Source organism: Budorcas taxicolor, chromosome 11, assembly GCF_023091745.1.
Source record: "Budorcas taxicolor isolate Tak-1 chromosome 11, Takin1.1, whole genome shotgun sequence".
NCBI lineage: Eukaryota > Metazoa > Chordata > Mammalia > Artiodactyla > Bovidae > Budorcas > Budorcas taxicolor.
The window spans coordinates 49877936-49904962 of NC_068920.1; the positions used below are offsets into that span (position 1 = coordinate 49877936).

Below are 27027 nucleotides of genomic sequence, written 5' to 3' on the forward strand. Positions count from 1 at the left end.
CCATTCACCACCATGCCTCAGTGTTGAATAATTTCATTCTTTTTTCTGACTCTACACTTAGTTGAGTTGCTAGCTAAGTAAGGATCTGGGAAAGGAAACAGCAAGTAGCTAAGGAGTTAAACTCTTTCTGAGTTTCTGGTTTCCTTGTACCCATAGGCATTTGTTTGTCATGGCGACTTCTGCTTCCCATCCAACAGTCCTCTCTTCAAGCTCTAATGCTGGCTGGGTCACTGCCCCCTTCTCCTTTGGGTCCTCAGTGAGTTGATGGCTCATGGGAGATTAATCTTGTGTTTAGTAGGATAGCAATCAAAATCAAGTACAGATTTTTTTCCTTAACATAGCAGAAAGTGACAACGGGTAAACGTTTTTTCATTCTTGCTGATATAGGGATGTGAAGCTCCAGGGCCACCAGCATGGCTGTGGCATCATTATTTAGTTGAGAGGATCCCAGAGTAAATGGCCTCATCAGACCTCTTTGTTCCCACTGCTGCCCCTTTGAATTTCTGTCTTGAAGTTGGTAGATTTAAGATAATAGGTAGACTGAAGAATTGCTGAGAATTTATACAACCACCTTCTGTACCCAGATTTTCTCAGTAAAGTGCACTATGGTGAAAGTAATGGAAATTAAAATAAAAATAAACAAATGGGACCTAGTTAAACTTAGAAGTTTTTACACAGTGAAGGAAACTATCAGCAAGGTAAAAAGACAGCCTTCAGAACGGGGGAAATTAATAGCAGATAAACAACTGACAAAGAACTAATCTCCAAAATATGCAAGAAGCTAATGAAGCTCAATAACAGAAAAACAACCCAGTCAAAAAATAGGCAGAAGACTTAAACAGACATTTCTCTGAAGAAGACATACAGATGGTTAATAAATACATGAAAACATGCTCAACATGGCTTATTATTAGAGAAATGCAAATCAAAACTACAAGGAGGTATATCACCTCACACCGGTCAGAATGGCCATCATCAAAAAGTCCACAAACAGTAAATGCTGGAGAGGGTGTGGAGAAAAGGGAACCCTCTTGCCCTGTGGTGGGAATGTAACTTGATACAGCCACTATGGAGAACAATATGAAGATTCCTTTAAAAACTAGGAATAAAACCACCATATGACCCAGCAATCCCACTACTGAGCATATTTCCCACCCTGAGGAAACCATAATTGAAAAGACTCTATTTCCGTAAAATAGAACCCCAATGTTCATTGCCGCATTTTACAACAGCTAGGACATGAAAGCAACATAAATGTTCATCAATAGATTAATGGATAAAGCAGCTGTGGCACATAAACACTGGAGTATTACTCAGGTATAAAAAGGAATGCATTTGAGTCGTTTCTAATGAGGTGAATGAACCTAGAGCCTATTGTTGTACAGAGTGAAGTAAGTCAGAAAGAAAAAGACAAATACCATGTATTAACTCGTATATGTGGAATCTAGAAAGATGGTACTGATGAACCTATCTACAGGACAGCAGTGGAGATACAAAGAACAGACTTTCGGACACAGTTTTTTATGTTTCCTGGAATTTTGAGCAGAGAAGAGGCAGCTTTCAGTTGCCCTGGTACCTTCGGCACACCTATCTAGAGGTCGCATGGTCTCATGGGGAGTCCATCCAGCTGGGTGTTAGGAAGCCAGCGTTTCTGAAGTTTTCGTTCTTCCCTGTGGTATGTTAGCATGAATAGCTCACTTAACCTCCCCTACTCTTACAAAAAGAAGCGTTTGTAGAAGAGCTTTAAGATTAGTCCTGAGTCTGAGATTCCATTCTTGTATATTCTGTGAAGAGTACAGGGACAAAAACTGTGAAGGATTAAACCCAACACAAAAACAAAAACCTTTAGAGGACCCCTGAAGATGATAATTAGGAATATGAGGCTAGAGTAGTATCACTGTGGTAAAACTTCTATAACATAATGTGTTCAGTTGCCTAGAAAACAAACACTGGCTAGGCAGCTTAGTTAATGCCTATATGTTATGGCAGTAACTACTTCATCGTAGTGAAGAAAAATAATACAAATGGACTGCAGCATAAGTATTGTACACTGGACTCTCTTGATTCCTTATGTACTGGGCTTACTGGCTGGCTTTACAATGGAGAGGCAAGAACTGTGTTACAGCAGTTTGGGGCCTCACTCCTGTTTACTATGTTTGCAAACAGACCTTTTGAAACGATACTTAAGCATCTTTTTTAGCCCCAGAAAGTAACTGGATCAATCTAAGACAGCTGGTTATTACCACTACAGAGTGTGTTACAGAAATTAGAATGAAACAATGATGGTTTCTCTATTGAATTTTTTAAACTAAATCTTTATTGCATATTCTGAATCCCTAGAACTGTTCCATCAGTTCAGTTCAGTCGCTCAGTCGTGTCCGACTCTTTGTGACCCCATGAATCGCAGCACGCCAGGCCTCCCTGTCCATCACCAACTCCCGGAGTTCACCCAGACTCACATCCATCGAGTCAGTGATGCCATTCAGCCATCTCATTCTCTGTCGTCCCCTTCTTCTCCTGCCCCCAATCCCTCCCAGCGTCAAAGTCTCTTCCAGTGAGTCAACTCTTCGCATGAGGTGGCCAAAGTACTGGAGTTTCAGCTTTAGCATCATTCCTTCCAAAGAAATCCCAGGGTTGATCTCCTTCAGAATGGACTGGTTGGATCTCCTTGCAGTCCAACGGACTCTCAAGAGTCTTCTCCAACACCACAGTTCAAAAGCATCAATTGTTTGGTGCTCAGCCTTCTTCACAGTCCAACTCTCACATCCATACATGACTACTAGAAAAACCATAGCCTTGACTAGACGGACCTTAGTCGGCAAAGTAATGTCTGTGCGTTTGAATATACTATCTAGGTTGGTCATAACTTTTCTTCCAAGGAGTAAGCGTCTTTTAATTTCATGGCTGCAATCACCATCTGCAGTGATTTTGGAGCCCAAAAAGATAAAGTCTGACACTGTTTCCACTGTTTCCCCATCTATTTCTCATGAAGTGATGGGACTAGATGCCATGATCTTCGTTTTCTGAATGTTGAGCTTTAAGCCAACTTTTTCACTCTCCTCTTTTACTTTCATCAAGAGGCTTTTTAGTTCCTCTTCACTTTCTGCCATAAGGGTGGTGTCATCTGCATATCTGAAGTTATTGATATTTCTCCCGGCAGTTTTGATTCCAGCTTATGTTTCTTCCAGTCCAGCGTTTCTCACAGTGTACTCTGCATATAAGTTAAATAAGCAGGGTGACAATATACAGCCTTGACGTACTCCTTTTCCTATTTGGAACCAGTCTGTTGTTCCATGTCCAGTTCTAACTGTTGCTTCCTGGCCTGCATACAGATTTCTCAAGGGGCAGGTCACGTAGTCTGGTATTCCCATCTCTTTCAGAACTGTTCCATAGCCCATCTTAAGCTAAAATAAGAATGACTCAGGATTTTCAAGTATGCTTCCGTAATAGGGCTTTTGTTCTTTCCTTCTCCCTCCAGCAAATATGCTGTCACTAAAATTGGGAAGGTATGGGTTTGGGGGCTGCAGTAATTATATCTGGTCTGTTCTTATAAGTAAATCTAAGGACACTAAGGCTTCACTCATTCCCCATCTACACCTATGAGAATCTGTTGATTTTTGATAAAAGGCTATTTCAGTGAAGTTGTCTTTGGTGTTCTTGGTATATGACTAAGTACAGTTGGGAATTATGAAGATAAAAATCCTATCTCTTATATTCTTCCCTCAATTTGAGAAGACAGACTAGTCGTTTTGGATTTTTGACATTACTCTTCTTACTATTGAGAGTAAAGCATAATGAAGTAAATGTGAGTGGTCTGCCTTTAACATTAATCTAACCTTATTAGATGCATCATGATCCATGATTGTCGTCAGTCTTTAGCATACTGGGGTAAAAGGGAGAAAGTATACGTTGAAAGACTAATAGTGAATACTTTCTAGGACTTGCAGTGCAAGGCAAAGGGCTTATATGCATTATCTCATTTAATCCTCACGTCAACCCTATTATTCTTTTTTAAAGTCTTTTTAAATTGATTCATTTTTGGCTGTGCTGGGTCTTTGTTGCTGCGTGGACTTTGCTCTAGTTGAGCTGAGCGAGGGCTGCTCACTAGTTGCGGTGTGCAGGCTTTTCACTGTGGTGGCTCCCCTTGCTGCAGAGCGCAGGCTCTAAGGTGCACGGACTTCAGTAGTTGCGGCACACGGGCTCGGGAGTTGAGGCTCCTGAGCTGTAGAGCACAGGCTCAGCAGTTGTGGTGCACGGGGCTTAGCTGCTCCATGGCACGTGGGACCAGGGATCAAACCCAGGTCTCCTGCATTGGCAGGCAGACTCTGCCACTGAGCCATCCGGGAAGCCCCTACTATTACGTTTTAGATTTTTTTTTTATTTAACAGATATTTATTGAGCTGCTATTATGTGATTGATTTTGTGCTAGGAGCTGAAAATATAACAATGGGCAGTACAGTTATGATCCCGGTTGTCTAAAAGCTTATTTGTCAATAGAGAATACAGATACTAAAACAAATAAATAATTTTAAGTGTGAGGTATTTAAAATTTATACAGACAATTCAAGAATTCATAAATGTAACTTTACTATTTTATAATTGCATTCAGTTTTGCTCTGAAATGCCCCGATTTTTTTTCAATAGTGGGAAATTCCCAATCTTGCCATCTTCAAGTAACTCAGTCACTCCTGAGTATATTTTAGATTTCTTACACAATCTGTTTAGTATAGTTTAGGTGGCAATTAGTCATAATAACATCTGTGTCTAAGACTGAGTTTTTTTAATTGAGGTACTATTTACATATATTAAAACTCACCCTTTTAAAGGTATAGCTTGCTGGGTAATAGTTATATGACCACCACCACCACAGTCAAGATATAGAACAGTTTTCTAACCCTAAAAATTTGCTTCTAGTTCCTGGGCCATTCAGTCACTAATCTGGTTTCTGTTACTACAGTTTTGCGTTTTCCAAAAATTCATATAAATGGAATCATATGTCATCTTTGGTGTTTGACTTCTTTCACTTAGCATAATGATTGGAATTTCAAGTTGAATTTCAGGTAGCATTTTACATGTTGAATTTCAGGTAGCATTTTACAAGTATGGAAATACTACAATTTGTTCATCTATTCAAAAACTGGACATTGGCGTTTCCAGTTTGGGGCTATTGTGACTAGTGTACTGAACATTCACATACTTGTCTTTGTGTGGATATATTGGGTAAGTTTATTTTGGGGTAAATACCCAGGAGTGGACTTGTTGATCACATGGTAAACATATGTTTGACTTTGTAAGATGCTACCACGCTGTTTTTTCAACATGTCTGTACCATTTTGCATTTTCACCAGCAAGGTTTGAGAGTTTGTGTTTCATATCCTTGTCAGTTGGTAGTGGTGTCAGTCTTTTCAACCATTTTGACGCACATGGAATGGTGTCTGACGTTGGCTTTCAGTTGCATTTTCCTGGTAATTAGTCACATTGAGGGTGTCCTTTCTTGTGCTTAGTGTACATTTCTATATTTTCTTTTGTGAAGTATCTGTTCAAATCTCGTGCCCACTGAGTTGTACCCAGTGAGACAAGCACTTAATCAGATATGTATTTTGCAAGTGTGTTCTCCCAGTCTCTAACTTGCCTTTTCATTTTCTTTTTTTTTGCCTTTTCATTTTCTCAGTCTTTCAAAGAACAAAAATTTTCAATTTTAATGAAATCCACTTTACCGATTTTTTAAAATGTCTTAGGTACCTACTATAATTAGCTATTTTAGTTTTCTTTTAGTTGGTTTTTTGTTTACATATGAGGAAACAGGTAAAGTGAGAGCACAAAGTTATAATTATTACTATTATTTATAGTTCTAATAATTATTATTAAAATTATAATTAGCCCAAAGTTATACAGTAAGTGGCAGAGCCAGTTATACAGTTATGGCAGAGCCATAACTCTTTCAAGTTATGTTTAGATATTAAGGTTTAAAACTAGCCCCCAAACTAGGCACAGAAACAAAGTAGGTCCTGGTCCAGCAGAATTTACTGAGTGCCTGCTGTATACCAGACATTTTTCTTACAGGAATGATGTAGTTAATGAAGTTTATCAAAAGCAAAATTACTGCTATTACATGCTTGGTATTGGGGCCTAGTTCCTATTTTTATTTTTATTTGAAATGATTTTTTTTTACTGTTTCATATTCATTTTTGGATATATATATATATTGTGAAATGATTACCACACAATCAAGTTAATTAATACCTACATATACCCCCTCTCTCTCGAGCCTCCCTCCCACCCCACCGCTCCAGGCCATTACAGGGCACCGAGGGGGGCTCCCTGTGCCGTGCGGCAGTTTCCCACTAGGTAGCTCTTTTATACGTGGTGCTCCTTTCTCAATCCGTCCCACCTTCTCCTTCTCCCTCTGTGTACACAAGTCTGTTCTCTACGTTTGCGTCTCTATCCCTGCCCTGTTTTTTGTTTGTTTTTTTTTTTAACATATTTTAGGCCTTGACAACATTTTACAGCGAGTAAAATACCCTTACTAGTAACGGGTAACCATGCAGCCGGCTTCCTGTGGGTTGTTTGTGGTTTAGCCATATGTTCCCTTTAAATTTCTATTGATACTGTTACTCCTCTGTAAATACAGTCTTAACGTCTGTTTACTTCTTTTTTTTTTTTTTTTTGATGTGGATGTGGATTTTTTTTTTTTTTAGATTTTTTTTTTTTAATTTTAAAATCTTTAATTCTTACATGTGTTCCCAAACATGAACCCCCCTCCCACCTCCCTCCCCATAACATCTCTGTGGGTCATCCCCATGCACCAGCCCCAAGCATGCTGTATGAGCATTCAGGATTTGGAGCGAAGGCTTTTAGGCCAAAATATTCAATTTTTCTGTCCTTCCCAAAAATGAGAGCCAGAAAGACAACAAACTTTCAGTACTTTCTTTGGCCTTACCTGGTACTTTCCAATGAAGGAAGAATGCTTCCAGCTTCATCACTGAGCGGATATTAAGGAGAAGCTGATTTAGGCATGGGTGAGAGTAGACTAGGGGAAGCTGACAAATTTTTAATTCCATATAGATATTGCAGCATGTACTGTGTTCCTTTATTAAGTATAATATTGTGGTGTTAAGTTCTTTGGGAAATAAAAAATAATCAATACATGACTCCTGACTTCAGGTATCTAGCAGTTTAGCCTGGCAGAGTTGACCATGAGGGCTGTCCCAAAACATTATTTTTTCTCCCTGTCTTTGAAATGATAAGTCATGAGGATGGGGAAAGATCATCCAGTGATCAGTTTTCTTAGTAATTAGAGCAATGGCAAAAACAGAATGTAACATAAGACATATGAACCCTTTAAAAGAATCTTAACATATAAATCAGTTTGTTGAATTCATAATCATATCCTTTTGGTAGGGAGTGGGGATGATTTATCAGAGTCCTTTTTTATAAGACATTTAAAAAATAAGATAAAATTAATATGAGGAAAAAATATACAGGAAAAACTTTACTATGAAAAGAAGAAAGACAGTGTCAGTATTATCAATGATTTCACATGCAAACATACATTTAAAAGTTAGTCATTAATTTTGTCAAGGATGCCATGACCATTTATTAAGGAAAGGAAACAGTTGATGCTGAGAAAGCTAGATATTTACATGCAAAAATATGAAGTTAGACCCATGATATATAAAAATTAAAATGAATCAAAGTCCTAAATATGAGACATAAAATAGTTTTTTTTAGGAGAGAACTTGAAAAGAAAGCTTTATGACTTTAGATTTGGCAATGATTTCTTGAATAAGACACTAGAAGCAAGGCAGCAAAAGTAAAAAGTAGATAAATTGGCTACATCAGAATTAAAAACTTCTGTGCATCAAAGGATACAGTAATGGAATGGAAAGGCAGCCTAGGGGTTCCCTGGTGGCTCAGTGGTAAGGTATCTGCCTGCCAACACAGGGGATGGAGGTTTGATTCCTGGTATGGGAGGATCCCACAGGCCGTGGAGCAACTAAGTCTGTGTGCCACAGCTATTGAAGCTGTGCTCCAGAGCCTGGGAGCCACAACTACTGAGTCCACATGCTGTAACCACTGAAGCCCGCACACCCTAGAGTCCGTGCTCCGCAACAAGAGAAGCCACTGTAATGAGAAGTCTGCCCACTGCAGCTAGAGAGTACCCCCTCTCACTGCAGCTGGAGAAAAGCTCGCATAGCAATAAAGACCCAGCGCAACCAAAAATAAAAGTGAAAAATAATTAAAACCCTATTTTAAAAGGCAGCTTAGAGAATGAAAAGAAATATTTGTGAATCATGTATCTGACAAGGGGTTAATATCTTAAATACTTAATTCCTATAATCCAGCAACTAAAAAACCCTCAAATAATCTGATTATAAAACGGACAATGGAGATGGGAGGGAGGTTCAAAAAGGAGGGGATATATGTATACCTGTGGCTGATTCATGTTGAGGTTTGACAGAAAACAACAAGATTCTGTAAAGCAATTATCCTTCAATAAAAATTTTTTAAAAAATGGACAGTGGACTTAAATAGACATTTCCCTAAAGAAGGTATACAAATGGACTACAAGCATATGGAAAGATGCTCTGCATCACTGAATCATTAGAGAAATACAAATCAAAACCACAATAAGATATCACTTCATATCCATCAGGTACTATAAAAAAATTACAAGTGTTGGCATGGTTTTGGAGAAATTGTGCATTGTTGGTGGGAATGTTAAATAGTATAGCCACTGTGGAAAACAGCATGGGAGTTTCTCAAAGAAAAAGTTAACCTATGATCCAGCAATTCCACCTCTTGGTATATACCAAAAAAACTGAAAGCAGAATCCTAAAGAGATATTTGTACACCCGTGTTTGTAGCATTATTCATTATAGCTGAAAGGCAGAAGCCACCCAAATGTTTGTGGGTGGGTAAACAAAATGCCTTAATGTACTTACAATGGTATATGCGTACAGTGGAGTATTATTCAAATGAGACAAAACTGATGAAACTTGAGAACATTATACTAACTGAAATAATATAGTAACAAATAGACAAATATTGCATGATCCCATTTACATGTAGAGAAATCGAGAGTAATCAAATTCATAAAACAGAAAGTAGAATGAAATCTTGCCAGAGACTTGGGGCAGGAGGAAATGAGTTTTAGTGAGTGGAGTTCTAGTGTTGCAAGATGAAAAATTCTGGACATTGGTTGCACAACAGTTTGACTATACCTGACTGAACCAAAGTACTGGAGTTTCAGCTTTAGCATCATTCCTTCCAAAGAAATCCCAGGGCTGATCTTCAGAATGGACTGGTTGGATCTCCTTGCAGTCCAACGGACTCTGAAGAGTCTTCTCCAACACCACAGTTCAAAAGCATCAATTCTTTGGCGCTCAGCCTTCTTCACAGTCCAACTCTCACATCCATACATGACCACTGGATTCCTTTGGAAGGAATGATGCTAAAGCTGAAACTCCAGTACTTTGGCCACCTCATGCGAAGAGTTGACTCATTGGAAAAGATTCTGATGCTGGGAGGGATTAGGGGCAGGAGGACAAGGGGACGACAGAGGATGAGATGGCTGGATGGCATCATGGACTCGATGGACATGAGTCTTGAGTGAACTCCGGGAGTTGGTGATGGACAGGGAGGCCTGGCGTGCTCCGATTGATGGGGTCGCAAAGAGTCGGACACGACTGAGCTACTGAACTGAAATGGTCATTTTTATTTACGTTACCACGATTTAGTCTTTCCCTTTTTTCAACATCCCCCTTCCAGGGTGGTATGCTTGTTATAACTGATGAACCTACACTGAACCTATAAAATTGGATTTTGTTTTTATTTTTAATCAGAAAAAATTATATTGAACTCTGCAGAAAGAAGAAAAAAGTACAGTGCATTGTTTTTATACTGAGCTTTAAGTATATATTCTCGTTTCATATTTTGTTACCAATAGAATAGGACTGCTGAAATGGACCAGTTGTACTTGAGGTAGTAAAATTGAAGTCCCGAACAAGTGGGAGAATGAATTGTGTTTTGATATTCTTGGTGTATTGTACCCATAATTAAGACCCTGAAGAGACCAAAGATCCCCAAAAATCAAGAATCTAAAAAATGTTTTTGCTTTGACCCAGTAAATCTGCTTTTAGGAATCAGTTCTAAGGAAATAGGTAGGTGCTTGCTTAACCAACTCCAGTGTAACTGGTACTCTCCATTCTGCTGGTAAAGACGCTGAGTGATACCCCTTGTGTCCTGTTCTTTGGTGGCCCTGCACTCTGCCTCAGCCAGCTGAGAGAGTCATCAGTGTCCTTCAGCCACAGACCACTGGGAACACAACTGTAGTGAACAGGTTGCATTTGTTACTCATATAGTCTGCACACCATGGGAAGCTGGGGGTGTCCCAGTAAGAGTGTTTGAAAGGCCTGTAGGATTGGGGCTCGTATTAGGTGATTTGGGAAGAGTTTAAGAAAGAAGGGATTTGCTCTGGATTGATACTGTGGGAATGCAGATGATTCTTTGGGTATCTTAGCAGATCTGAGGTAGGAGGAGGGCTGACTGGAGTGAGAGGCTTGAGCTGTACCTGTAGAGAAGTGGCAGTCACTCCTGTCACCAGGAGAGGGGGATGTTTGGTATTTTGTAGGTTGCACAGGGACCTTGTTTTTTGTCCATGCTCAGACAAAATTTTGAAGTGTTCTTTTGTCTCACTTTTTCATGGTTTCAGAGTAATGGTCCAGTGATGTTTTGTGAGATTGTTATATCCAACAGGAGAATAGCGTGGCCTAGCTGGGTGCCCTGGGCCCATTTCAGAATCACCCAGGCCGAGCTGTGTCAGGCAGTTTCTAGACATTAGGGCCCGCTTTTTTCTTTTCTCAGATTCTTACTAAGAATCAGTTTAAACTTGCTTATATCCAGTATCCTTTTTGTAATTATGCAGTTTCGTTAGATAGTATATAAAACACCGAAATTATTTTATATATATATATATATATATATATATAAAAGAAGAAAGGGGAATTATTTCCATGAAGACTAAGTTGAACATCTTTGGAAAGATTTGTTAAAGTGAATTGCTAAAAGTCTTTTTAAAATGGCTATTGAATTAGGGGTGGGTAAATGCCAGGTGAAATAAGTAGGCCATTCAGAACAAATTTTTACCAGACGGATTCTACATACTGATTACAAGTGTCTTCTAGTTCTTACTCCACTTTAAAGATATCCACATTGTAAATTGCAAGTGCTATACCATAAGTGTGATTTATATAGTGAATATGAAATAGGACTCTTATTACACTCAGAGACAAGGCCTAGGCCTTCTAACACAGAATTAGTGAATTAATACACTTTGATAGGTTTTAAGTTTAAAAAAGTTTGACATCATGTATATGTTCTTTTTATTTACTTATTTATTTTTTTATGTTCTTTTTATGATTCTTCACTCAAAGCAACATTTTAAACTAACCTAAAACCTTGGTCCTAATGAGTCAGGTGAGAGGCTTTTATAAAAAAGTCTAAATGTTTATTAGGGGAGTAATGAAAGTACAGCATATTCAAAAGATGAAATAGCATATAGCTATTAAAAGTCATATTTTCAGATATTGTCTTTTAACAGAAAAAAAATGCCCATATAAGTGTAAAGAGTAGGCTACAAAATCAAACTATGACCAGAATTTTAAGAATGTATATACAAAAATTTAATATGTAAACAAAGTAGACGTACACAATCGGAAGAAAATGAACCAAGAAATTGACAATTTACCCCAGATGCTGAAATTGCAGATTTTTTTTTCTTATTGTATTCTCTGTGTTTTTATATACATTCCAAGTGTTCTATAATGAGGTGTTTTTTTTTTAAAATCGGGGAAGTGCTTTTTATGAAGAGGCCGAAGATGGACATTTTAGAAACGTATCCATGTTCATATCAGGCTGGCTCTTTGCTCAGCGTGTTTCATTCAGTATCTGAAGTTCTGTGTAAAAGAAACTTAAATGTTCCTGAATGAGAAGAAAAGCCAAAGGCACAGACATGATTTATATAGCTTGGGGTTCCTGTGGATTTAATAGCCAGACTGCTGTTTCCAGCTTCTCAGGCCTACCATAGACATCATCTGTGAATAAAGCTTTTGCTGATTGCTCCAATCCCCAGCCCAAGGCAAAAGCCACTATTTGTATTCTGTGTTGGTGTTTACCATATACTTAAAAAAACAAACAAGGCATGTGTCTTTCTGCTGCACTAGCCAGACTACGTTGCATGCTTCTTAGATGGAAGAAGGGAACACCCACTTTCAAATTTTTAGAACCTAGACAGACCTTTGCTCCTCAGTAATTGGCGAAGTGTCTTGAACAAATATACAGTAGTACCCCCACAATATGGTTTCCTCTTTCCAATAAAAGAGGGTATGAGGTATTATTGGTCTTAAAATAGCAGAGTTGAGAGTAAAAAAAGTTCTGTATGGATCACACTAAAACCAGTCACGGTCTTTGAGGACCATCAGTGACTGTGAAGCAGCCTGTCAACAGCAGACTTTACATTTCCTCTAATGATTCTAGACTGTTTTCACTTTGGAACCATGTGTGGGCATGTATACTGATATAGCCCTTTTGGAAGGGCAGTTGGGCAATATCTATCAAATAGAAAGTGCACATCACCTCTGCACTTCTAGGAATTTGCTCTCCAAATATACTTGCACATAAAAGGCAAACATAAGGGACAAAAATCCTTATTAGAGTACTATTGATGATAATGTTTCTCAAGAGTAGAGTGACTGGAATATTCTGAAGCCACTGAGCATGAAGTAGGTCAGTATGTATTGATGATGATGATGACGACTATTCTTTATTCAGTGTATATTATATGCCAGGCACTTGAATTCTTATAACAGCTATATGGCAAGTACTATTATTATCTACATTTTGCAGACAAGGAAACTTGTACAAGGTCACACAACTAATATGCGGCAGACCTGGTATTCTAATTTACGCAGTCTGGAGTTAAAGCAGGCTGTACTGCTAACCCCTAAAATTCATATCCTCCTATCAGCTGATGAATAAAGATATAAGTGTGTGTATATAAGCATATATACATACATATATAAATTATAAACATGTTTATATTTATAACATTTTATGTCATATATTTATATATATTAAAATATATGTATATAAGAATCTATGTAATGAAAAAGCAGTTCTGACCTGAATGTATAGTATGCTGTCCTTTTGTTTTAAATTTTTTAAAAAGCATCAGCGCACACTGGAAAGATACAAATAAGAAATAACAACAGTGGCTTCTTATAAGGAGGGAATGAATGACTTTTCACTTATATCTTTCTCTCTTAGGTGTTTGTAAAAATAGGCATGTATACCTTACATACACTTTAAAATAAGTATATCTGATGTTTTGAAAAGTTGTAATGCTTAAGACTAAGCTGAAGTCATGAGTCACAAATGCTTTGTCCCTCTGTACTTACGTACCTTAGTGTAGAGTTCCTCTTATTCTAATCATCCTTACTGTAGTCCTACCATCAGCTCTCAGTTCAAGATAACAGCTGTTTTCAAAATTTTGCTTTTTCTGGTGTTCATTGCTCACCTGGTCTCACTTTGAATACTCAAGTCTTTGACAGAGCACCTCAAATTTGTATATCGTCCCTTGAAGTTTTGTACATTTTCTGTTGTTTTCCAAAGGATTTGGGACTGCCTATTGTAAGATCCAATTATGTAGGTTAAGTTTCTTCCCCGGTGGTCCAGTGGTTAAGACTTCACCTTCCAGTGCAGGGGGGTGTGGGTTTGATCCCTGCTGGGGAGCTAAGATACCACATGCCTGTGGCCAAAAAAGCCAGAACAATAAAACAGAAGCAGTAATGTAACAAATTCAATAAAGACTTTAGAAATGGTCCATATCCAAAAAAAAAAAAAGAAATACAGTTTTACAGTAAACTTTTAGTTTCCTGGAAGTAAGCAAAAAAAATTTCTGAGTTCTGTAATTCTTGTGATTTGGCAGAAGAAGACACACATCATTCTGTTTTTTTAGAAAAACAAAAACCACTTCTTTTTTTTACTCTAAACTTTGAGGAGAAATCTGTTTCATGCGCCGTTTTATGCAATTTATACTTTTCCGACTGCTTCTTGTTTGTTGTTTTTGTCTACCCAACTAAATTATATGCTTTCTTAGGACAAATTCCATTTTCTATACTATTTTTGTTCCATCTCTGCCTAGAAAACACGCACTTACTCTTATGGTTGAAATTATAAATTAACCAACAACTGCAGCCCAGCCACATTTCAGAGATCATGTTACTGCCACTTTTCAAAGACTTAGTCTTTGAGCAGTTTAGAATCTGATACCACTTTCATGCTTCTCAGCAGAGAATCTTCTCTGTTAGCTCTCAGGAAAAAAAAATCACAATTTGTTTCTTAGTGTGTAGCTTTTACTGAGTTTTTTTGTAGCCCCTGTTTCCTAGCTGAGTAATATATCGTTTAAGGAATGGGAAATGTGTTTGAATTTTTGTTTTGTGAAAGTCTTAAAATATAGCCTATAGCTTTCAACCACTTTTTCCTTTCTCCTAGGCCAAGTTATCAAGGCATGGGACATTGGGGTGGCTACCATGAAGAAAGGGGAGATCTGTCATTTACTGTGCAAACCAGAATATGCATATGGCTCAGCTGGCAGTCTCCCCAAAATTCCCTCGAATGCAACTCTCTTTTTTGAGGCAAGTATGTGTGTGATGTTGCCTTGTTAGCATCTGCTCTACTACAGTGCTGGCTCCAAAGCGACAGGCAGTGCACCGAGGAGCTAAGCTTGCTATTGAGAATCGGATCCAACTTATTTATTTTGGAGCTTGGCTTCTTGAATTGTTTCCCACAAACCCAAGGGGTGTGTGCCAGTGCTTTCTTAGAAACGTGTCTCTGGCACAAAACGGTCATATCCAAATAAACAAAAGAAACCAGGCTTAGAAATAAAGGTTCTGATCAGTGGTCTGAGTTGTGACATATTCAGACTCGACCAGAGGACAGGATGGGAAATGTGGGACATAAATGTTGAAATACACCTAAACCAAGTTGTAAAGCTATTTTTATGACAGAGGTTTATAACTGTCCTAGATCTCACTTCCTCATTAGAAGCAGTAGGTGGTGATAAAATGTTACTCATCCTGTGTTGAGTCACACATATTTGGCCACACTTAATTAAAAAATTAAGAGGAAAAATGCCTGAAACATTGTAAACAGGTAAAATACGCCTTTAGTTGGTTGTAGGCCTGATTCATAGGGTTTAGTCTTACATTTTAAGAAGGGAATTCCCATGAATTTGGGGTGAAAAAGTGGTGGCCTCTAGAGTTAAACAAAGTAGTTTTGGGCCAGAACTGTGTCACTCTGGCGTTTTGCCCACAAGGCAGTTTTCCTAGTATTTCCTGTCTGTCTTTGCAGTGTAGCCCCACAGGATGTGGTCCTAGACATTATCATTAAGTGAAGGTTCTTTCCAGGTATTGAAAAGTGCAGTGTTCTTTTTTCCCTACTTTTCCAATAACTGAGAAGCACAGATAAGTATAAAACAGAGTTTTGTTTTGTAAAATGAAAGGAGAATAGTTGCCCTAGCATTTAAGTATGTTAAATTGACTTTGTTTGGGCCATTCTCAGCCATATCCCTTTTTCCTTTCTAGATTGAGCTCCTTGATTTCAAAGGAGAGGATTTATTTGAAGATGGAGGTATTATTCGAAGAATCAAACGGAAAGGAGAAGGGTATTCAAACCCAAATGAGGGAGCGACAGTAGAGAGTAAGTACTGCTGTGAGAGGTCCCAGTTATATGGACAAAATGGAGCTTTCCTTTTTAAAATCTTTAAAAGAGTAAATGGACTGAATATTTATCTAGAATAGTTTTAAATTCAACATTTCTTTAATAATGACTTCATTTAGTAAAGATCCACTCAACCTGTATGTGCCAAAAACTGTACCAGCTTCTTCAAACTCTTTAAAAAAGTGAATAAAAGGTAAGCCGATCCAATAAGGAGTTCTTAGTCTGTGGACTCCTTGGTATGCCAATAGCCATATTAGTTACCTTATATATTTATTCATTTATTTCTCACAGTAACCTTTTGAGGTATGATTAATTATCCCTAGTTGAGAAAAGTGAGTTCAGAGAAGTTAAATAAATTACTCAAGGTTACATTTACTAAATAGAGCGGTAGATAGTAATGCCCTTCAGGGCTCTCAAACTCATCTCACAGGCTGTTGTCAGGATAAAAAATGGTTCATCATTTTAGACAGATCAAAACTGGGGAATAATTTATTCTGTTCTGTGTCAGGAGACCTGGGTTCAAGTTCTGCTTTGTCGTTTATAGAATGACCTGAAGCTATTTTATTTACTTTCTTTTCATTTGCTAAATCAGTTCAGTTCAGTTCAGTTGTTCAGTCCTGTCTAACTCTTTGCGACCCCGTGAACCGCAGCACGCCGGGCCTCCCTGTCTATCACCAACTCCCAGAGTTCACTCAAACTCACATCCATCGAGCCAGTGATGCCATCCAGCCATCTCATCCTCTGTCGTCCCCTTCTCCTCCTGCCCCCAATCCCTCCCAGCATCAGAGTCTTTTCCAGTGAGTCAACTCTTTGCATGAGGTGGCCAAAATACTGGAGTTTCAGTTTTAGCATCGTTCCTTCCAAAAACACCCAGGACTGATCTCCTTTAGAATGGACTGGTTGGATCCCCTTGCAGTCCAAGGGACTCTCAAGAGTCTTCTCCAACACCACAGTTCAAAAGCATCAATTCTTCCACGCTCAGCCTTCTTCACAGTCCAACTCTCACATCCATACATGACTACTGGAAAAACTATAGCCTTGACTAGACGGACATTTGTTGACAAAGTAACGTCTCTGCTTTTGAATATGCTATCTAGGTTGCTCATAACTTTTCTTCCAAGGAGTAAGCGTCTTTTAATTTCATGGCTGCAGTCACCATCTGCAGTGATTCTGGAGCCCCCCAAAATAAAGTCTGACACTGTTTCCATTGTTTCCCCATCATTTCCCATGAAGTGATGGGACCGGATGCCATGATCTTCATTTTCTGAATGTTGAGCTTTAAACCAACTTTTTCACTGTCCTCTTTCACTTTCATCAAGAGGCTTTTTAGCTCCTCTTCACTTTCTGCCATAAGGATGGTGTCATCTGCATATCTGAGGATATTGATATTTCTCCCGGCAATCTTGATTCCAGCTTGTGCCTCTTCCAGTCCAGTGTTTCTCATGATGTACTCTGCATATAAGTTAAATAAGCAGGGTGACAATATACAGCCTTGACGTACTCCTTTTCCTATTTGGAACTAGTCTGTTGTTCCATGTCCGGTTCTAACTGTTGCTTCCTGACCTGCATACAGGTTACTCAAGAGGCAGGCCAGGTGGTCTGGTATTCCCATCTCTTTCAGAATTTTCCACAGTTTATTGTGATCCACACAGTCAAAGGCTTTGGCATAGTCAATAAAACAGAAATAGATGTTTTCCTGGAACTCTCTTGCTTTCTCGATGATCCAGCAGATGTTGGCAATTTGATTTCTGGTTCCTCTGCCTTTTCTAAAACCAGCTTGAACATCTGGAAGTTCACGATTCATGTATTGCTGAAGCCTGGCTTGGAGAATTTTGAGCATTACTTTACTAGCGTGTGAGATGAGTGTAGTTGTGTGGTAGTTTGAGCATTCTTTGGCATTGCCTTTCTTTGGGATTGGAGTGAAAACTGACCTTTTCCAGTCCTGTGGCCACTGCTGAGTTTTCCAAATTTGCTGGCATATTGAGTGCAACACTTTCACAGCATCATCTTTCAGGATTTGAAATAGCTCCATTGGAATTCCATCACCTCCACTGGCTTTGTTCGTAGTGATGCTTTCTAAGGCCCACTTGACTTCACATTCCAGGATGTCTGGCTCTAGGTGAGTGATCATACCATCGTGATTATCTTGGTCACGAAGATCTTTTTTGTACAGTTCTTCTGAGTATTCTTGCCACCCCTTCTTAATATCTTCTTTTCTGTTACCCCAATACCAAATAAAAGGTTTAAAGTTTGAAAAATAAAGGTTTCATTTGAAATAGCATAATGAACTAGAATATCTAGGAATATATCTAACAAAAAATATGTAGGAAGTCCCTTACAGGGAAATTATAAACTATTGAAAGACTAAACTAAATGGATCGTGTGCCCACAAAAAGAAATACACACATTAAAAAAATCAAGTCACTAAACAATTATGGCAACAGGAATGAGAGTTCGTTTTTTAAAATGTATACTAGAATAGTTGATTCTTTTTTCTTTAATGTTGCATATTGAGCCACAACATTATTTTACCTTCTACTTTGAACCCATTTTTTGTTTCCACAGGTCCGGTAAATTAGTTCAAATTTCGCTTTTGGTTAAATTGGAAACAGTTATAAATAGTATTGCTGTTCTATTGTAGTTAAAGTGTTTAGATAGTTATCATTCTTGGTAAGTTTAGAATAGATGAAGAAGAGCTCAGGTGTATAACGTTTGAGAAACACCTAGAATAGGAGCTGAGAGAGGATTCGTACTGTGGCCAACTCTAACTGGATGTTGCCTCTCTGGCTTTCGCTTCTTTTGTGTACAGTGACACAGGAGAAGCTATCTTGATTTCTAAGGTCCTGCTAGCCCTAAAACTTCTATGACCAAATTCTAAATGTTTATGAAAGTTACAGAAATAATAGGAAATTCTCTTCAGTATATTAATAAGCACTTAGAAATGGCAACCCACTCCAGTGTTCTTGCCTGGAGAATTCCAGGGACGGGGGAGCCTGGTGGGCTGCCATCTATGGGGTCGCACAGAGTCGGACACGACTGAAGCGACTTAGTAGTAGTAGTAGTAGTAGTAGTAGTAGAAATCTTGTCTATAACATTTTTTAAAATTTTTATTATGAAAATTTTCAAACATACAAAGTAAAATATTTTTCACCTATGCTACAGTGACTTCCCTAACTCAGCAATTTATATTTTAAAACTGGAGGTTTTTGTCAACGAAATTAAAAGGAAAAACTTTTCCCAGTTATAGGCAATACCACAAAGCTACCACTGTAAATTAAATCAAATCTTGCTTTTGGTAATATTTTCAACAGGAGTCATTTTTTTTTAATGTTTCACTGAAATAATTTTTAACTTACAGAAAAGTTGCAAAACTAGGACAGAGATTTTCCTTATATGCTTCACATAGCTTCCCCTAGTGTTGCCATCTTACCTAACCACAATACATTATCAGAATCAGGAAATTAACATGGATTCAGTGCTATTAACCATTCTGCAAATCTTAACTTTAATGTCACCAGTTGCCATGTTGATGTCCTTTTTCTAGTGTACCGTCAAATTCAGTATCCAACATTGTAATTTAGTTGTCTCCTTCAATCTGTGACAGTTTATCATCTTTCTGTGTTTTTCATGACTTTAACACTTTTGAAGATAACTGGCCAATTATTGTAGAATATCCCTCAATTTGGGTTTGTCTGATGTTTTCCCCTGATCAGATTGAGGCTACGCATATTTGGAAAAATACCACCTAAGTTATGCTGTGCCCTTCTCAGTTACCAGGAGGTGCATGACATTGGTGTCTCACTGATGGTGATATTAACTTGGATCACTTGGTTATGGTAGGGTCTGTTTGCCATGTTTTTCCACTATAAAGTTACTGTTTTTCTGTCCATAATTACGAAGTATCTCATTGGGAGGGAAATGTTAGGAAACTATGGGAATAACCTCTTTTACATCACACCTTCACACACTAACCCTTGAATGAACAATTTTTGTATGCAACAGTTATTACTGTGGTATTTGCTTAATGGTGACTTTTCTATTTCCACTGTTTCTTCTACATTTAATTAGAATTCTGCTGTGAGGAAGAGCTGCCTCTTCTCCCCTGTTTGTTTATTCAGTTGTTTATTTACACCAGTATTGACCCATGGATATTGTTTTATTCTGTAGGTTATTGTTCATTAATACTCTTGTTGCTCAGATTGTCCTAGATTTGGCAATTCAGACTTCCTTCTGCTTGGCTCCTTTGTCCTTTCAACACTGTTTCTTGAGCACATGCTTACTTTTGACACCAGTGGATGCTCAGGGTTTCTTTGGTTAATTTTCCTGCCCCAGGTGTAGAATCAGCCATTTCTCCAAGGAGCTCTGTCTGATTCCTTTTTCTGGAGAATGATATTTAGAAATGAAGATCTGGGTGCTAGGTATACTCATGCTGTGGAATGGTATTGCTTCTAGAAGCTCTTAACAGGTCCAGGAAATACATGTGCTTTGATGTGCATCTGTGCATATCTATGTATACTTCTGTATTAGTATGCAAATATGTATTAACTCATTACTGACTAGAAACATATTAATAAATTTTCTGTTACCTGAATTTTATTGACCAGAGGCTTTTCAAGATTTATTTATAAATTGCTGGCCACAGGTGTTAGTTTCTGCAGAAATCCCCTGGTCAATAATATGTTAAAAACTATGGGTACGTACTGACACTTTCAGTTTCACCCCATCACAGATTTGTTTTAGCCTTCCCTCTGCTGCTTTGAAACTGCTTTCTCCTACAGTGAGAAACCTGGCTCTCATTATCCACAGTATATTTATTTATTTGCTTAATCATAGTATGCACAGAAAGCAGTTTCAGAATTGCTAACCCACACCCCTCCAATATTCTTGCCTGGGAAATCCAATGGACAGAGAGTCTGGAGGGCTACATCCATCGGGCCACAAAGAGTCGGACGTGACTGAGTGACTGAATGCACACACACACGCACACACCCCCCTGTGAAAACCAGATTTCCTAAGTAGGAAGTATCTTGAAAGTAGTTCCTTTTGTCCTGAGCCTGTAGCACACACTGAAAATACTCTTCTCCAACTTAGGTTAGTTCTTCCATTCTCATTCCCTTCGTTGTGGTGATGTTACTCACTTGTAATACAGTTAAGTTCATCTGTTATGTTTGCCTTCCATTGGAGTTCCCCTCACACTCTGGTTGGTTTTAATTATTTGTTTTTTGGGGTATATGAAACATTACCATGATTCTAGATGATATAAAAAGACACAAAAGTGTTACCCCCTCATCCTACTAACCTGTCCCCATTACCTCATTATTTCCACTCTTGCTAAATTTCTGCCTCTTATAGGTAGCCAGTCTCATTCATTCTTGGTTTATTCTTATATTTTTTGCAGAAATGAGCAGATATATTAATTTTTTCTTATAATCCCTTTTTGCATGAATAATCTATCAATATTCTATATTGATATTATATATTGATATATATTATATGATAGTAGATATCAATAGATATGTATCTATATATTAGATATATATTATCTATATTATCTATAATATATATCTACATATTGATATCTAATATTCTATCAACATGCTATATTGATATATAATATTCCATATAGAATTCTATCTATTCTGTAATATTCTATCTAATATATTCTGTGAATAGAATTTTTGATATATTAGAATAATCCTTTATATAATTTTATTCTTTTCTGTCTCTAAATATATTAAGAAAAGGCAATGACTAATTTTTTTGTCTCTCTTGTTAGTTTATATTTTCCTGGGAAATTTTAGAGTAAATGGTTTATTCTTTTTTCTCCCAGAAGCCCTTTGGGGTTTTCTGGAACAAGTCAATTTTATAAAAATTTGCTGTATTGTCAGTATCAAGGTTAAGGTGTTCTGCTCTCCCTTTGTGAAGCCTATATGAAGCTCTTTGAAACTCTGTGTGGGAGGAGGACAGAAGGTTGACTCAGAAGTGGTCCCTGTCAGAAACCAAGATCACCTTGTTCCTTTTAAAGTCTTCTCAGTCTTGTCTTGACTGATGTGCCTTCTTTGTAGCATCACTATAGACTGTTCAAAATCGAGTAGAAATCCTAGAACTAAGGCCAGTTGTGAAAGAAAAACTACAGACAATGATCATCCATTATAATATATCATTATAGATATACAAGAGGGACTGAGTTTCTGTCATTTCTGTATAAAGGGACAATGAATAGTCAGGGGAGGGGGCCCACAGACTTCAGAAGTGATAGACATGAATTTTGAATCTCAGAATCACTACTTGGTATTTTTATGACTTTAGACAAGTTACTTAATCACCTTGAGTTACTTAATCATCTTTCTCATCTGTAAAATGAGAATAATGATTTTTTACCCCCACAGATTGTTGTGACAGTTAAGTGAAGAAGGGTGCCTAGAAGGTGGCAGACACTTAATATCTTTATCTACTATGTTTATATCGTATGTTTTGCTTCCTTTAAATAGATTTAAGGAAATAAACCTTAGACTTCTCTTTCCCTTCTACTTTCCAGCCAATCCATCAGCAAATCCTTTTCCTCTACCAGGGTTGATCTGGAACCCATAATCAGTTTGTCTTTGATAACAGTCTTTAAAATAATTATATACCTTCTTAGTAATCTTACCTAATTCATATTTCTCCAGGATTTTTGTTGGTTGGTTTTTTTGAAGAACAAAGTTATGGATGGAATCAAAAGGCTTTTATTGAATTGTGATCTTTTGCTTCCTTTTAGTGGTTTCTTTGTGGAAGTGAGAATTGTACATTAATTTGACAGAGTTTAATCTTTCTCAAAGAAACTGTGATATTTTACTCCCTGTCAGGATCCTGATGGTTGCAAATCAATAGATCCTGTTCCAGTGTGTGTGTTTATGTCAATTAAGATGGCCGTCTTGTAATTTTTATGCAGTGTTGTCCTTTTTCCATTAAAGAAAAGTCACTGTGTTCTAAGTTCCTCTAATTGACATTATCATGATGACTGATACTTTAGTCATCATACTTTAGTTTCATTGCCAGTAGTGGCTACATTGTTACTTTTAAGCTTTGTCTTCTTAGAAAAACCAATTGACTGACATAAAGCTCTGAAGAGCTACCAGCTCCTCTTCCCCCACCTCCCATCTCTCACCTCTTCTGATTTATTAACTTTGTGCTTGGAGTAGGTACATCAAAATGCTCTCTGAGTTAAACTCTCTTACCTCACAGTACTTCAACCACATCTGAATGCAAAGAGTACAGATAGTTGGCAGTATTTTCAAATGTGAAAATTTCAAGAGTGATCTACAGGGAGTTGGGTTGTTGGGAGTACCCTTCCCTCTCACCCTCTTTCCCTCCAGAAATCCCACTGAAATGAGAGTTGGGCAAGGGAAGGGGACGGGTGGAGAATGATTTCAAAAAAGAGGAAGCAATCCACATTAGTGGTAGAAAACAGGAAAACTTCAAGAAGTATGTCAAAAATTATGAAGAATTTCTGGAAAATGTAAAGTAGATAAAATGGGACTGATGGAAACTAGACTCAGGAAACCCAGCCCACAACAGGTGTAAAGACCTCTGCAGAGGCACATACTGTTCTTTCCCACAAGCTTGGGCAGAACTCCAAGCTTGGTTAGCTGGTGCAAGGGAGCCAAAGCAGGCTATGGGGCAATCGTCAGGGTTGTTATAAAACAATATGGAACAGCTGGGCTAGCAAGCCTATTATGTAGCAAGTTCTCAACTTTGGCTGAATTTAGAATTACCTGAGGAGCTTTTAAAATCCTGATGCCCAGGTCTCAGTCCAGACCAGTTAAATAAGAATATTAGATCTCAAAGGATGGAACTCCAAGCATAAGGATTTAAAAAAAAAAAAAAAACTCCCCAGGTGACTCTATTTTGCAGCCAAGGATTCAGAATTACTATTCTAGGGCTTGGCTGTGACTTTTGCTCCCAGACTAAAGTCAGTAAGGCTAGATTTCTAAAATAAAATAGGGATCTGCCTCGGAAGACACCATGTGTGGGGACTTGGACTGCAGAATAAGAACATAAAGTACCTTTGAACTTTGAAAACAGATTTGAAGGGGGAAAAAGTGAAAGAGCAATTCTGCCCAACAGTAAATAAGCTGAAGTGTCTTGTTCCTGAAGTAAAACTTTCTCCTACGTCACCAGTGAAAAAAGGTGTCCCCAGCCTTCCTGTGCACATCATCTCAGCACATAGTAAATGCTCAATAAATATCTGTGGACTCTTCAACCAGAGATCCCCATGATCAGCCCACCGCTCTTGGGAAAAGGCTTACCTAATCCAAGGGCTTAGAAAACCTGTGCCAGCTAACTAAACTAACTTGATCTTTCTGAATCCTTCCTTTATAATGTGGCCAAATAATACAGAATCCTCAACAGATTCTGAAACAGAAACACTCAGATAGACTTAAGAAATAGAAGAGAACTTTCAAAACACTAAGTATTCAAAATACTAATGCAAAATACTAAGAAATAGAGAACTTTCAAAATACTATCTTCAGAGATATTTAACAGGATATTGAATTCATGACTCAAGATCAGCTTCTCTGAAAATGAAGAAAATAAGAAAGTATCTGTAAATTAAGATTGTGATTATCAAAACTGGAATACCAAGGAAGGATTGAAAAGCAAAATGGACAGTCTCAGAATCCTGAATTAGTGATACAAAAGATGGTAAAGAATATCTCAAAACACAGAGAAAAAAACCCAAAGAGATGAAAAACTAATCAAGGATAGGTAATATGTATCCTCCTACAGGAAGAGAGAAGAATCTTAAGATTGAAAGGGCCAGGTGATAGTGGCATAGGAGTAAGAAGTGCTTTTGCACCTAGATACATCCTGATGAAATTCCTCCCTCCCTCTTTTTTTTCTTTTCTTTTCTTTCAGTTGAAGTATCAGTTCAGTTCAGTCACTCAGTCGTGTCCAACTCTTTGCGACCCCATGAATCGCAGCACACCAAGCCTCCCTGTCCATCACCAACTCCCAGAGTTCACTCAGACTCATGTCCATCGAGTCCGTGATGCCATCCAGCCATCTCATCCTCTGTCGTCCCCTTCTTCTCCTGCCCCCAATCCCTCCCAGCATATCAGAGTCTTTTCCAATGAGTCAACTCTTTGCATGAGGTGGCCAAAGCACTGGAGTTTCAGCTTTAGCATCATTCCTTCCAAAGAAATCCCAGGGCTGATCTCCTTCAGAATGGACTGGTTGGATCCCCTTGCAGTCCAGGGACTCTCAAGAGTCTTCTCCAACACCACAGTTCAAAAGCATCAATTCTTCCACGCTCAGCCTTCTTCACAGTCCAACTCTCACATCCATACATGACCACAGGAAAAACCATAGCCTTGACTAGACGGACCTTAGTCGGCAAAGTAATGTCTCTGCTTTTGAATATGCTATCTAGGTTGCTCATAACTTTGCTTCCAAGGAGTAAGCGTCTTTTAATTTCATGGCTGCAGTCACCATCTGCAGTGATTCTGGAGCCCCCCAAAATAAAGTCTGACACTGTTTCCATTGTTTCCCCATCTATTTCCCATGAAGTGATGGGACCAGATGCCATGATCTTCATTTTCTGAATGTTGAGCTTTAAGCCAACTTTTTCACTCTCCTCTTTTCACGTTCATCAAGAGGCTTTTTAGTTCCTCTTCACTTTCTGCCATAAGGGTGGTGTCATCTGCATATCTGAGATTATTGATATTTCTCCTGGCAATCTTGATTCCAGCTTGTGTTTCTTCCAGTCCAGTGTTTCTCATGATGTACTCTGCATGTAAGTTAAATAAGCAGGGTGACAATATACAGCCTTGACGTACTCCTTTTCCTATTTGGAACCAGTCTGTTGTTCCATGTCCAGTTCTAACTGTTGCTTCCTGACCTGCATACTGATTTCTCAAGAGGCAGGCCAGGTGGTCTGGTATTCCCATCTCTTTCAGAATTTTCCACAGTTTATTGTGATCCACACAGTCAAAGGCTTTGGCATAGTCAATAAAGCAGAAATAGATGTTTTTCTGGAATTCTCTTGCTTTTTCCATGATCCAGCGGATGTTGGCAATTTGATCTCCGGTTCCTCTGCCTTTTTGAAAACCAGCTTGAACATCTGGAAGTTCACGGTTCACGTATTGCTGAAGCCTGGCTTGGAGAATTTTGAGCATTGCTTTACTAGTATGTGAGATGAGTGCAATTGTGCGGTAGTTTGAGCATTCTTTGGCATTGCCTTTCTTTGAGATTGGAGTGAAAACTGACCTTTTCCAGTCCTGTGGCCACTGCTGAGTTTTCCAAATTTGCTGCCATATTGAGTGCAACACTTTCACAGCATCATCTTTCAGGATTTGAAATAGCTCTACTGGAATCCCATCATCTCCACTAGCTTTGTTTGTAGTGATGCTTTCTAAGGCCCACTTGACTCCACATTCCAGGATGTCTGGCTCTGGATGAGTGATCACACCATCGTGATTATCTGGATCGTGAAGATCTTTTTTGTACAGTTCTTCTGTGCATTGTTGCCACCTCTTCTTAATATCATCTGCTTCTGTTAGGTCCATACCATTTCTGTCCTTTATCGAGCCCATCTTTGCATGAAATGTTCCCTTGGTATCTCTAATTTTCTTGAAGAGATCTCTAGTCTTCCCCATTCTGTTCTTTTCCTCTATTTCTTTGCATTGATTGCTGAGGAAGGCTTTCTTATCTCTCCTTGCTCTTCTTTGGAACTCTGCATTCAGATGCTTACATCTTTTCTTTTCTCCTTTGCTTTCCGCTTCTCTTCTTTTCACAGTTATTTGTAAGGCCTCACTAGACAGCCATTTTGCTTTTTTGCATTTCTTTTCCATGGGGATGGTCTTGATCCTTGTCTCCTGTACAATGTCATGAACCTCATTCCATAGTTCATCAGGCACTCTGTCTATCAGATCTAGGCCCTTAAATCTATTTCTCACTTCCACTGTATTATCATAAGGGATTTGATTTAGGTCATACCTGAATGAATGGTCTAGCATTTTTCCCTACTTTCTTCAATTTGAGTCTGAATTTGGTAATGAGGAGTTCATGATCTGAGCCACAGTCAGCTCCCGGTCTTGTTTTTGTTGACTGTATAGAGGTTTTCCATCTTTGGCTGCAAAGAATATAATCAGTCTGATTTTGGTGTTGACCATCTGGTGATATCCATGTGCAGAGTCTTCTCTTGTGTTGTTGGAAGAGGGTGTTTGCTATGACCAGTGCATTTTCTTGGCAAAACTGTTATTAGTC

The 27027-nt window shown here is 38.3% G+C and overlaps 1 protein-coding gene across 2 annotated transcripts in view; it reads left to right on the plus strand.

Moving 5' to 3' along the window:
* Nucleotides 1-27027, plus strand: part of FKBP5 (FKBP prolyl isomerase 5) — a 116438-nt gene that overhangs the window by 62541 nt on the left and 26870 nt on the right. For both annotated transcript variants that reach the window (XM_052649158.1, XM_052649159.1), the window contains exons 5-6: nt 14554-14696; nt 15645-15759. In XM_052649158.1, coding sequence (XP_052505118.1) covers nt 14554-14696; nt 15645-15759 — 258 coding nt within the window. The remainder of the gene's footprint in view (nt 1-14553; nt 14697-15644; nt 15760-27027) is intronic.